The sequence below is a fragment of the Neoarius graeffei genome, chromosome 11 (assembly GCF_027579695.1).
Source record: "Neoarius graeffei isolate fNeoGra1 chromosome 11, fNeoGra1.pri, whole genome shotgun sequence".
NCBI classification, from domain to species: domain Eukaryota; kingdom Metazoa; phylum Chordata; class Actinopteri; order Siluriformes; family Ariidae; genus Neoarius; species Neoarius graeffei.
This window is the reverse complement of record NC_083579.1, coordinates 43,683,623-43,697,715: the sequence shown is the minus strand read 5'-3', so window position 1 is coordinate 43,697,715 and position 14,093 is coordinate 43,683,623. Positions and strand designations below refer to the sequence as shown.

Here is a 14,093-nt window from a genome sequence, read left to right as displayed (position 1 = left end):
TCTCAGTGCCCCTTCTAATGATAGGAACTATTAATCATTCCCCCACAGAAACATGGGAAAGCTGTGGCCTAATGGTTAGAGAAGTGGCTTTGGGACCAAAAGTCTGCCGGTTTGATTCCCTGGCCCAGCAGCTCTGGGTATATTATATGTCACTCTGGATAACAGTGTCTGCTAAATGCCTGTAATGTCATTCAAGAAAAAAAAATGATTAAACATACATAGGCTAGTATCCCAAATAAAGACTCAAATGAAATTTTCTTAATTTTTTTTTATTTAGTTCTCTTTGTGGTAGCATACATTTACAACACCATTGTCAAACAAGGCCAAGAAGTTCACTACCTCACAGAGATTTGCGTTTTCTCATCTTCTAAGAAACCAAATTCAGCTCAGAAAGCCATGATGGGTTTTTGATCATTTAAATCAGGTGTTAAAAGAGGTGGAATACTGAACTCTGCAGTGATGTGGTGGAATAATATAGCAATAAACTGAACAATGACATGATGTTTGGATGAGAAATTAGATTCTGAAATGGAAATTTAACAGTTTAGCTAATTGAAATTGAGATTCCCGAAACCACAAAATATCTAAAAAAAAGAGAGATTTTTTGACCAACATGTAAACTATTTAACGAAGTATCCAACACTATTAACAGAAACAAATGTATAGTAATTACTTGCCATTCATAATGTTCATTTGAAGTACATACATAAACATGTCTAAACATCCACTACTGAACTCAGACTTGCCTTGCACCGTTTTTGTTTTGATTATGCAGTATAATGTCAGGTTTGACTGGCTTAACTCTAGAAAGACAGAAATTTTCCATTTGCAGTTTTAATTACAAAACATTTTTACAATGGAAAAAACTAGCCATTGCACTTCCAACACTAGTCTCATGCCAAAACTGCTCAAATCTGCTTATGAGAGATAACCTTCTGGTTTCACGCGTGTTAAAAATTAAAAACAAAAACACATACTTTATATCATGATATTGTAGAATGTTGAGCAAGCTCACTAATCTCTTTGTGAAGGCACCACACCATAGTCTGACCAACTCCAGTCATGGCCACAACTTTGAAGCCAAGCTTCTCAAGCTTGTCCAGGACCAATCGTGGCGGTTCAGCCACATGGTATTCTGTACTGCAAGACACAAACATTAATGTTTATTCATTTTAGAATGGCTTTCTAGCAGTCCTGACATTTAATGCCACAAATTTTCACTCACTAGTATACAATAAGCAATAGTAGTAGTACAATTAGCTACTGTAGTTACATTCAGTGACGAAAGGAGTAACAAAACTAGCTCACAAATACAGCTTAGCTTACTTCCTTTTGACTGACTTTAAACTAAACATTCCAATATTTTCATCTACCATAGAAAATGTTCAACCGTCAAGATTTCATTCAGAACACAAAATCATCCTTTGTATGTTTGGAGGCATTGTTTGTAAGTCCCACAAACACTGGTATTAGGGATGCAAAAAACAACTAACAAACACTTGGCATTTTTCATTGCTTTTTCAGTTATACCATGTAAAACAAAACTGTGAGAAACAACTTAACATTGAACATCTTACTCTACTGACTTTCCTCTTGGGATAATCTCTGATGATTATTCCATATTATAATAAAAATGACCAATTTTAAAATGACAAATTAAACATTTGATAAAGATTTTATTTTAAATGACACCAGAAGAAACATGAAATTTGTAGATTTAAATCTCTCTCTATTCAGTCTTTCTACTCTTATTCAGTCTGACGGCTCCGTGGCTCCATCCATCCTGTTATCCAAGCAAGAAGCTGTGGGATGCGAGTGAAATCCACTGATCTGTTTGTGTTTTTAAAAACTCAAAAACAAACAAACAAAAAAAACCAGTCGTCTCAGCATGGCTGCTGCCCCCAGAGGCTTTGTTCTGATATTACAGTCTACCCAGGAGTAGAAGCCTATGTGCGCTAACATTTCTGTTTCTTTTTAGCTCACCAGCCATAGGGTGATGAGCTATTGCCATTACGCGGTGTCCGTCCGTCCATCTGTCCTTCACAAAACTTGCTACTCCTCCCTGAGTTTTTAATAGATTTTGATTCTGATTGTTTTGTCTGGAAGATCTAATCAGTCTGCACAAAAGTTACTCCATAGTTTTGTGATTTCTCATTAACAAGTCGCTAATTTGGCCGGTTAACGAACTTTCAGGAAAATCGCTACTCCTCCCTGAGTTTTCTATGGATTTTGATTCTGATTATTTTGTTTGGAAAATCAATTTGTTCTAATTGGGGGCGGCACGGTGGTGTAGTGGTTAGCGCTGTCACCTCACAGCAAGAAGGTCCTGGGTTCGAGCCCCGGGGCCGGCGAGGGCCTTTCTGTGTGGAGTTTGCATGTTCTCCCCGTGTCCGCGTGGGTTTCCTCCGGGTGCTCCGGTTTCCCCCCACAGTCCAAAGACATGCAGGTTAGGTTAACTGGTGACTCTAAATTGACCGTAGGTGTGAGTGTGAATGGTTGTCTGTGTCTATGTGTCAGCCCTGTGATGACCTGGCGACTTGTCCAGGGTGTACCCCGCGTTTCGCCCGTAGTCAGCTGGGATAGGCTCCAGCTTGCCTGCGACCCTGTAGAAGGATAAAGCGGCTAGAGATGATGAGATGAGATGAGAATTTGTTCTAATTGTTCTCATGAAGAACAACTTAGCTAATTATAAACAAGTCTGGTTTCTCATGGTACGGCCGTGTGAGCTACTGCATTGCTGACGCTCTCATTTGTCTCCTAAACTTTTAGATTTTTCAAAAAACACATACAAATACATTCATTCATCAATAAATGATGACAGGAAAAGTCAAAGCAGATAAAAATACAGACATAGCATTTGCATCAGTGTCATAAGTAGAAACATTAAAATAATAAAACATAACCCTACTCAAGCTCAGACAATTTCAATTGTACGGAATTGATTTTTCTTCAGTGTATTCAAGAAAGGTCCCCATATCTTTGAATTTACTTTATGCAGGCCCAAAAAGTGAACACAAACAGTTTAATGTTACAGTCTGATTTAACTTTAGAGCTCCTACAAATGGCTGGGCTACATCTGGATGTTTCATATGCACTACCCTATATACAGAAGCAGTTCACTCCGATTTCTTAGATATTGTATACATTAAACACTAGAGGTAGAGCTTAAAGGCGCTGATTGCAAAGTCATCTGAAATTTTATTTTATTTTTTATTGTGCATGGCATTTTCCTATGTCTCACAAGAACAATATCATGCGGACGAGATGTGATCGTTTTGACGTGCTGAGGGTCGCTTTTCTCTGTTTTGGGACTGAATATCCTACTGGTACCTCTTGAGGTAAACAGTATGGCCCTATAGAAATAGCCGAACACAAGGAGCTTTAACTAATTAGCATAACTATGGAACTGCGTCACACCAACATGGCAACGTACAGAAAACATCGTGACTCTGCATCGACCTCTGAGAGTTTTGAGTCACAGGTATGTAATTTGTGGTTGACATTCACGAATAGATCCGTGAAACAAAAGACAAATATATCCTTTCTCCATTACTACTTTTGTGTTATCGTTTCTTTCTCTGGAAGATCAAAACATTAGGTGTATAACTCCATGCTCAGGCTCACCAATCCAAGACAAGTGCTGCAAATTCTTTGTCAAATTTTGCACCTGTTTCACTCTTCAGTTGATTCCAGTAGTTGATCTGTCCCTTCATGAAAATTCTTGTGGACCACATTTTGGTTTCCGTCGCTTTTCTCACGTGCTTTCTAGCTGAGTTGTTTTCATATTTTCCTTTTCTTTTCCATTGGCTTTTTAGCTGGTGGGAGAGCGGAGTCTGCCATGTTTGCCCACGCCAACTTGTTTTGGTTAAAAGTAGCTCAAACATGCCCCATGGTGGTCATGTGATATTGTTGCTCACTTGCTTTGGCAATCTCCCGAATCGTAAAATGCAGGACACATTTTATCTCGGCAAAACATTTACACAGAGGATACACGGTGTGTGCAGCAGCAGAACATCTTGAAACTCCAACAGCAATAGACATAGAACATTTTTGTCCAGAATCTTTAACTGCTTCATTTATAAATGAATTTAGATTTGCATTTATTGACTATAGCTTTGATATAAATCAGGAATATTATCATCTGCCTTTCTCATGGTTTGTTTTGGGAAGTCTTTTGAGAATTCAAGAAACTCTGACAGTCAGCAAGTACAGCTGCAAAGGACAGCTTTTCACTATCAGTGTCACAGAATTCAGAAGCAAATTCAGTGCAAACTGGAACAGCTTCTTCCTCTTGCCCCATCATAACCACCACTATGATAAGTGCAAATGGATGGAACATCAAACGTTTGCAATGGAACTCACGATTCCCATTGTGACTATTTCTACAGCATTAATGGACTGTGCAAAACGTATATTTACAAGAGGCATCCTGTGTAACAAATCTAGAATTCAATGGAATGTCCACCAGTACCACAAAAAAACCTGTGGCTGCCCTGACAGTGGCAGAGTCAATCTCTGTTCATGACCAGATATTTTCGAAGCATTCCATCAGAATTTCCTTGTTTTCATACACTGTAGACAGCACAGCTGCAAAAGTTATTGTGTACTGGACGAGCGTTGTGGGCATATCTTTTCTAGGCATCTTCTCCAGCACAGCTGTTCTCTTTGGAGAGCTACAGAAAAATGACATTTGAATAGGAGAAAAAGCATCTCAGTGGTGATATCAATCATGTGCATGTCCTGAACTTACTTTCTCATGCCATCTGTTGCTCCTCACATAACACTTGGTCCAGCACATGTTTGTGTTGTGTTCAGTCTATAACCATCTGCTTTTCTTATCAGGTTAACAAACTACATCTAATTGCTCTAAAAGCACTTTGGAAATAGAACTGGCATTCTTTTCACCATCACGCATCTCATCAGCCTCTGCTGAGAAAATCTGTTTTTCAAAATCTTGTGCTTCAGATGTTTTCAAATACTGAAATTTTTTAAATATATGGGCAATTTTGTCATTTTTCTCTTATGAGTTCTTTCAAATAAATCTTTTGTATTTCTAGAAATATTTTGAAATGTTTAAAAAAAACAAAAAAAAGAACTCTTGTATGTCTGTTTCGAGCAGCATAGTGGTGTAGTGGTTAGCACTGTCACCTCACAGCAAGAAGGTTCTGGGTTCAAGCTCAGTAGCCAACGGGGGCCTTTCTGTGTGGAGTTTGCATGTTCTCCCCGTGTCTGCATGGGTTACCTCCGGGTGCTCCGGTTTCCCCCAAAGACATGCAGGTTAGGCTAACTGGTGGCTCTAAATTGATTGTAGGTGTGAATGTGAATGGTTGCTTGTCTATGTGTCAGCCCTATGATGACCTGGCAACTTGTCCAGGGTGTACCCCACCTCTCGCCCATAGTCAGCTGGGATAGGCTCCAGCTTGCCTGCGACCCTGTAGAAGGATAAAGCGGCTAGAGATAATGAGATGAGATGAGAACTCTTGTATGTCTGTTTCGAGCAGCATGGTGGTGTAGTGGTTAGCACTGTCACCTCACAGCAAGAAGGTTCTGGGTTCAAGCTCAGTAGCCAACGGGGGCCTTTCTGTGTGGAGTTTGCATGTTCTCCCCGTGTCTGCATGGGTTTCCTCCGGGTGCTCCGGTTTCCCCCAAAGACATGCAGGTTAGGCTAACTGGTGGCTCTAAATTGATTGTAGGTGTGAATGTGAATGGTTGCTTGTCTATGTGTCAGCCCTATGATGACCTGGCAACTTGTCCAGGGTGTACCCCACCTCTCGCCCATAGTCAGCTGGGATAGGCTCCAGCTTGCCTGCGACCCTGTAGAAGGATAAAGCGGCTAGAGATAATGAGATGAGATGAGATGAGAACTCTTGTATGTCTGTTTCGAGCAGCATGGTGGTGTAGTGGTTAGCACTGTCACCTCACAGCAAGAAGGTTCTGGGTTCAAGCTCAGTAGCCAACGGGGGCCTTTCTGTGTGGAGTTTGCATGTTCTCCCCGTGTCTGCATGGGTTTCTTCCGGGTGCTCCGGTTTCCCCCAAAGACATGCAGGTTAGGCTAACTGGTGGCTCTAAATTGATTGTAGGTGTGAATGGTTGCTTGTCTATGTGTCAGCCCTATGATGACCTGGCAACTTGTCCAGGGTGTACCCCACCTCTCGCCCATAGTCAGCTGGGATAGGCTCCAGCTTGCCCACGACCCTGCACAGGATAAGCGATTATGGATAATGGATAGATAGATGGATGGATGTCTGTTTCTTAAAACGTGGTCCAGGGACCCCATGGGTTCATGAACCACAGCCAGGGGAGCCATCATTTTTTAGAAATTGTTACAATCGTGGAACTCACAACCCATTATTATCAAAGCTCAGAGTTATTATATTTATCCTGATTGACTGGTCCCTTAAAACTGAATGGCTTTAATCCAAAACTATTAGACAAAACAAGGCCTATAAATAATGCATACTAAATGTGACGCCTCACCGAATCCAGGGACACATGTCGGCCGAAACGAAGCCGAGATAATCGCAAAAGAAGCATTTTTTTTTTAAATTTGTGATTTTTGTTTTTTTTCCATCATGTGCAAGTTGAGATCTTGAAGAATGCAATCAGTATTTCAGATAATAGATTGTTTTGTTGGAAAAGCATACATTTTTTGTTGCAAATTGTCTCGTTTTTGTCATGACTGTAGCCTGCTGGGGGGTATGGGTAAATTACCATATGGGCCATTCACATGATGATTTAAGTCTTTTGTTTTTTTTTTTCGCGAATCAGCTGTAGGATACGAGCTGAGCTCGTGGCTACTTAAGCTGCATACAGGCATGTAATTTCACTATGGAATGAGCAAGCTAAACAGAGGCAGAGGAGCTGAAACACCGCAAAGCAAACAGACACGGTTTTTACATCGGAGATAACCATTTCTAGCAAAAAAACCCAACCAAAAGGAAGCTAGGATTACATTCCATCGGAGGCATTGATGTGTGCAAGGTGACGTTTCTCTTTCTGATGGGGTAAGTTTATTAATCTAAGGCTGTGTGGTTATTTTTGCATGTAACGGAGAGTGTTGTGGTTTGGTTAAGCCTAGGTCACAACCGGACGTACGATTTTTTTGGCCGTGTGATTTTTGGCGTTTCCCAAATCGCTGCGTTTTTTTTTTTGTTCGTGGAGAAAGACGCGCGTTGGCCGTAAGTTTGTCTTGCAACCTGAAAAAAACGTAAGCACCCGTAGAGTTTGTTTGACATGACAAAGAACCTCTGCGGCCAGTCTGCGGCTCGAAAATCAGCACATCACACGCGCCCTCCATGCGTTTCTTGCATTTTTTGCATGTAGACCGGCCGTAGGAGCACGTACGGCCGGTTGTGACCGAGGCTTTACATGAAACTAGCGTTGTGTTAGTTGTGTCATCATCGTGCTATCTTTCTTACGGTGCGAGTAATTTTTCAACCACAAAACGTTAAAGTATACTTTAGGACTTATTTTTGTACTTCATAATTATTTTGAGCATACTTTGCATGGAAGGAAAACTGACGTGGTGATCTTTGTTTACATGAAAGTAGCATCGTGCTAGCTTGTAGGGGGTAGGGCTTTCCTTAATGTCATGCAAATGAGCAGCATTATGTGCCCGCCCTACACCCAGAGTAGCTGAGATGGAAAACTTTGAGGGCGATTTTCTCCCTTTTCTGTTTTAAGAGGTATACACTTTCAAAAGGCCACACATTCTTCAAATATTGTCAGATCTCCACATGGAAGGCATCATTGGAAAGCTTAGAAACTGTACTTTCTGAATCTGTCAATAGCTCAAAATGCTCCCGGGCAGACATGTGTCCCTGGATTCTGGATTTGGGCACAAATGTGTTCGGTCAGTGGAAATTTCAGGAATAAAAAAATAATAATAATAAAAAAAAAGCTTTAGGGTTCCAATAAATAACCAGATTATTATTGTGCACATTTATATAACGTGCATAATATATGAATAGTTGGATTATCTGTCCTGAGGTGGTGTGTAAAATGTATTTTAAACTTTATTTAAAAATAAACCGGCTGCATAAAATCTGACAAACAATAAATTATAGTATTGAACCATGTCTGAGAGAGGATGAATATTTCTGGTGTCCATATGAAATAGCTGTACATGTTATAAGACCTTATAGTAATTAACATCTTATAACATGTTTCGTCCCCCCCGAGTACATTGTGTCTTGACTGAAACTCTGCTATATTGTTCCATGTTGCTTGAAACTACAAGGCACAAAATTACTTAATAACCATTACATCAACTTTATGGTTTTTATTTATAGAACCCTACATCCCTATGGTAAGTTAAATGAGGACAATTATTTTGTTTCTTTTTTGGCTACTGTGGTACAACAACCCAAACCAGTAAAGTTGGGAAAGCCACTGTATGATTGTCCTTACCATGTGAAAATAATAAGCTTGCAACCAACATAGCTTGGCTCACCATATCTACATGCCTGTGTCTACGTCATAATGCAATAGTCAGTCTGCAATAGCCATGCTACGGCCTGAGTTGTCCAGGTTGTTGCATTACAAGTGTTGGTACAGTTCAGATGGTTTTATTAGCTCGGCAAGACCAAGAAGCTAATCTAAGCAATTAAGCTGCTGTACGTTTCTCAGTGTACAAGGTCCGCCTTTACTACAATCAGGAGAAACAGAGATATGGTGAGCTAATTTTTGGCTAGTGGAAGCTGTAGTCAGAAACTTGTAAATAAGAATTAAGTTTGATCATGAATAACTGAACAGGTAAGCAACTCTTTACCTGTCAGATTCTAGTCCTGGGTGGCAACAATGTTGAACAATTTACCCCATTAAACACTCATCAGATAACTACTAAGGTCTTCATGGGCTGTGTTCCTCCATGACCTGAGCCAGACACTCCTGTGCTAGTTGTAGTACTGCTGAACACTTACAAGTTGTTGCCCAGCATGGTAGTTTTCTTTGCTCCCAAATAGGTCATGATGGCAGGATCGGAATACTCATCACCTACCATGGTGGGCCCAGACTCCTGAAAACACACACAATTTGTCCACCATCACCATTTTCATCATTTCAACTGTTCTTTGGTGTGAAGTACATTAAGTGCATCAACAACAAAGTCGAAATGAAACTGAATTGGATGAATTCATTCGTTAATTCATCTTCAGTAGCCACTTTATCCTGGTCAGGGTTGTAGTAGATCAGGAGCCTATCCTGGGAAGAATATGAGGGGTGAGACTAACTTAACTATGCTCATGGGTCATTTCTCTTATTGTTTTTACCACTGATAAAATTTAGCCAAGGTTATAAATAAGGCAGAAGGCTTATCATGAATAACTGAACAGGTAAGCAACTTTGCATGGTGGTGCAGCATGTAGTGTTGCTGCATCAAAGCTCCAAGGTCCTCAGGTAGATCCTCAGCGTATGTTACCATCACAGTATTAGTGTGGAGTTTCTACATGTTCTCCACCTCTCAAAACATGCCTCTAGATGCAAGTGTGTGTGTGTGTGTGTGTGTGTGTGTGTGTGTGTGTGTGTGTGTGTGTGTGTGCGCGCACGCACACACATGGTGCCTTGTTATGTGTACAGTGACCCTGACCAGAACAAAATGCTTATTTTGTACCTTTAGTATGTATTATTTTTTACGTACTAACAAAAGGTACAAAGCTTTAAAAACAATTTAAAAGTACATAGCTGGACTGTGAGGACCATTACTCAAAAAGCTAATTAAAAGGTACACCACATGCACTTCTTGAGGTAAAAAGATACAGACTAAAGGTACAAAAGATTGTACCCTTGATGGGTACAGTCTTGTCCAAAAGTAATGAAACAGCAAGGCCAATTATTATTATTATTTTTTTGCTATACATTGAATGCATTTGGGTTTGAGATCAAAAGATGAATACGAGATGATAGATCAGAATTGCAGCTTTAATTTATTAATCTTTGCATCTTGGTATGTTAAACAACTTAGAACATGGCACCTTTTATCTGAACCCATCAATGTTTCAAGTGATCAAAAAATATTGGAACATGTGACCGATAGGTCTTGTTGCCCAAGTGTGCCCTGGCAGGCTACCTGTTTCAACAGTTAATAGCACCAAAGGTTTACTTTTGGTTTGAGCCCTGGGTTTCAGATGTGAAAACTACACTTGTTGTTAAGAAGGATAAATCAACGTGAAGAACAGAGAGCTGTCTGTAGGAGAAAAGCAAGCAATTTTGAAGCTGAGAAAAGAGGAAAAAACCAAACATACGTCGCACAATTGTAAATTCAAAGTCACTGTACAATCACATGGCATAGAAATGTTCTGGAATGAAGATTCACCTCTACCAAAGTGATGGAAAACCAAAAGTGTGGAGAAAGAAAGGATCTGCTTATGATTCAAAACATATGAGCTCACTGGTCAAGCACGGTGGAGGTCATGTCAGGGCTTGGGCTTGCATGGCTGCTTCTGAAACGGGCTCACCAATATTTATTGATTATCTAACTCATGATGGTAGAAGCAGACTGAATTCAGAAGTCTAAAGAAACATTCTGTCTGCCAATTTACAGAGAAATGCATCCAATCAAATTGGGAGGAACTTCATCATGCAGCAAGAAAATGACCCAAAACACACTGCCAACACAATTAAAGGACTTCATCAGGGGAAAAGAGTGGAAGGTTTCAGACTGAAGGGCAGCACAGTGGTGTAGTGGTTAGCACTGTCGCCTCACAGCAAGAAGGTCCTGGGTTCGAGCCCAGTGGCTGACCAGGGCCTTTCTGTGTGGGGTTTGCATGTTCTCCCCGTGTCTGCGTGGGTTTCCTCTGGGTGCTCCGGTTTCCCCCACAGTCCAAAGGCATGCAGGTTAGGCTAATTGGTGGCTCTAAATTGACCGTAGATGTGAATGTGAGTGTGAATGGTTGTTTGTCTCTATGTGTCAGCCCTGCGATGACCTGGCGACTTGTTCATGGTGTACCCCGCCTTTCGCCCGTAGTCAGCTGAGATAGGCTCCAGCTTGCCTGCGACCCTGCACAGGATAAGCGGCTACAGATAATGGATGGATGGTTTCAGACTGACCAAGTCAATCACCAGACCTTAACCCAATTAAGCATGCAGTTCACCTGGTGAAGAACAGCCTACCCCAAAACAAACAAACAACTGAAAGACACTGCAGTAAAAGCCTGGAAAAGCATCACAAAAGAAGAATACAGCAGTCCGATGATGTCAGTAGGTTGCCAGGTTGATGCAGTTATTGCAAATAAGGGATATGCAACTAATTATTAAGTGTTTACTTGACTTTCTGTTAATTTAATTTTTCTCACTTTAGATGGAGTGGCTGTTTAACACATCTAGATCTAAATTCACTCACTCACTCACTCACTCACTGCTGTCCTTGTCACCGGTGACAATTGGTAACCCTGTCGGCTTGTCGGTTGTGTCGTCTGCGGTGTCTGGCCTCAGCTCTTTCTGCAAGCTTAGTCTCAGCCAGTGCTTTGCCCGTCTTAAGATTTCCTTATATTTAGATAGATCTAAATATAAGGAAATGAAAGAAGACATTCTGATCCATCATTTCATTCGTCTTTTGATCTTAAACCCAAATGTTCTCACTTGTACAAAGCACACACAAATTTTTTTAGCATTACAATTTTATCTTTATATTGTATGGTTGGCTTGTTCTTTGGATTAAAAAAAAAAAATTAATAATAATAATAATAAATATATATATATATATATATATATATATATATATATATTTTTTATGTTGTACAGTGTGTTTTCCCCCGCATGTCTGATAACTTGCTGCTGTAACATAATTTCCCAGCTTGGGACCCATCCATCCATCCATTATCTGCAGCTGCTTATCCTGTCCTACAGGGTCGCAGGCAAGCTGGAGCCTATCCCAGCTGACTGTGGGCGAGAGGCGGGGTACACCCTGGACAAGTCGCCAGGTCATCGCAGGGCTGACACATAGACACAGACAACCATTCACACCTACAGTCAATTTGAGCCACCAATTAACCTAACCTGCATGTCTTTGGAGGAAACCAGAGCACCCAAAGGAAACCCACAGACACGGGGAGAACATACAAACTCCACACAGAAAGGCCCTCGTCGGCCCCGGGGCTCAAACCCAGGACCTTCTTGCTGTGAGGCGACAGTGCTAACCACTACACCACCGTGCCGCCTCCCAGCTTGGGATCAATAAAGTAAAATCAATCAATTAATCAATCAATAGCAAAACTAAAAGTATCAGCCTTGCTGTTCTAATACTTCCAGACGGATCGCATGTGTATAATTATACTGTTTCTAGAAACCATCACACAAACAGAAATCAATTCTGCCCTCTGATCACATCAATAGGCTGGAGTTTCAGAAACACACACTTTGATATTACTGGTAGATTATTAATAGCATTGTGTCTATAATTTGTTGAGATTTCATCATAACAACAAGGTAACAAAACAGCCATGTGCACAATATGCAGCAAAAAAAGAAGAAGATATAATTCTGTAATCTGCTTCATGAAGCAAAGTTTATTCCTCCCCTAAAAGAACAAACCGGAAGTTGGGTCTGATCAACAGTGGACAGTCCAGTAGATGGGAAGCAAGCTACAAGATAACCAGGCTGCTGTCACAAAATACCAACATGTCCTAAACACAATGAAAAATTACTAACTAATTCATGCAAAGTAAAGTAAGCAATTTTTAAATACATAAGTCGTTACTAAAGCATGTGTCTAAACAAGCCACAGTGCAACCTGTGTGTAAACTGGCACCTGTCCATCAGAGTCACAGACATCCCACATCATATCATATCATATCATATATCATATCATATCATATCATACACACCAGCCGGATCTGTGTGCTGATCAGAATGTAAGGCATCTTCGGTTTCCGATGCAGAGCTGTGTATATGAAGAGTTTCCCCAGAGGATTTCACTCACTGCTGCCCTGCAGAATTAGCGTTCACTCTTTCACACGGCGGAATGCGGAAACAACACCCACCGCTCCGGACCAATCAGAGAGCGAGGCTCAATCCGAGGTCATTTCCTATTGGACAGTCTATTATAAACTCCATGTAAAAAGTAGTGACTTAAGTGAGAAGCAGGAAGCCGTATAGGATTTAAAACTTTGACCTGTTGACATAAGAGCCATCCCACCGAATCGGTACCATTTCCATCCCTAGAAAATTATACGTATAAATGCACATAAAAATGTACTTTAAAATACATTTCCTTATTACGCAGAATGTCCTGCACATTGATCTGATTTCAAATTTAAGATATACACTACCGTTCAAAAGTTTGGGGTCCCTTTGAAACGTCCTTATTTTTGAAAGAAAAGCACTGTTCTTTTCAATGAAGATCACTTTAAACTAATCAGAAATCCACTCTATACATTGCTAATGTGCTAAATGACTATTCTAGCTGCAAATGTCTGGTTTTTGGTGCAATATCTCCATAGGTGTATAGCGGCCCATTTCCAGCAACTCTCACTCCAGTGTTCTAATGGTACAATGTGTTTGCTCATTGCCTCAGAAGGCTAATGGATGATTAGAAAACCCTTGTACAATCATGTTAGCACAGCTGAAAACAGTTGAGCTCTTTAGAGAAGCTATAAAACTGACCTTCCTTTGAGCAGATTGAGTTTCTGGAGCATCACATTTGTGGGGTCGATTAAATGCTCAAAATGGCCAGAAAAATGTCTCGACTATATTTTCTATTCATTTTACAACTTATGGTGGTAAATAAAAGTGTGACTTTTCATGGAAAACACAAAATTGTCTGGGTGACCCCAAACTTTTGAACGGTAGTGTATAGTTGTAAGGATTAATAAAAACGACCTAAAACACTGAAAAATAGCATGTGTTACCTGTCCCCGCACTCTAACTTTTACTTAACTATGAAATATTATGATTAAAATCCTTCAAAAACAGTATTTCTTTTGCACTGTTGTGTGACTCCATATCCTATCCACGGTTTAAATATTTTTCTTTTCATAAGAAATCCACAATATCTTAGTTAAAATACACATTTTAGTCGTGTCCCTGGTCAGTCCTGTTACCCAAACATATTACCCCATCTGACAAATTTGGAACATTCCATAAACCACATGCTCAAC

At 40.4% G+C, this 14,093-nt stretch overlaps 1 protein-coding gene across 1 annotated transcript; it reads right to left on the bottom strand.

Annotated features, from left to right (window-relative positions):
- Nucleotides 1-253: 253 nt before the first annotated feature.
- Nucleotides 254-12,949, bottom strand: gchfr (GTP cyclohydrolase I feedback regulator). The gene is made up of 3 exons (XM_060933962.1): nt 12,822-12,949; nt 8,922-9,016; nt 254-1,140 (listed from the first exon to the last, which is right to left on the bottom strand). Exons 1-3 carry the CDS (start codon nt 12,855-12,857, stop codon nt 984-986), a joined length of 288 nt encoding a protein of 95 aa, XP_060789945.1. The 5' UTR covers nt 12,858-12,949; the 3' UTR covers nt 254-983.
- Nucleotides 12,950-14,093: the final 1,144 nt, after the last annotated feature.

Bases quoted from the DNA above. Each gene is read 5' to 3' on its own strand.
- gchfr (XM_060933962.1), bottom strand. From the start codon at position 12,857: ATGCCTTACATTCTGATCAGCACACAGATCCGGCTG. The intron at 9,017-12,821 runs GTGTGTATGATA...GTGTGTTTTCAG, and splicing joins TCAGCACACAGATCCGGCTG to GAGTCTGGGCCCACCATGGT. The intron at 1,141-8,921 runs GTAAGTGTTCAG...TGTGTCTTGCAG, and splicing joins ACCATGCTGGGCAACAACTT to TACAGAATACCATGTGGCTG.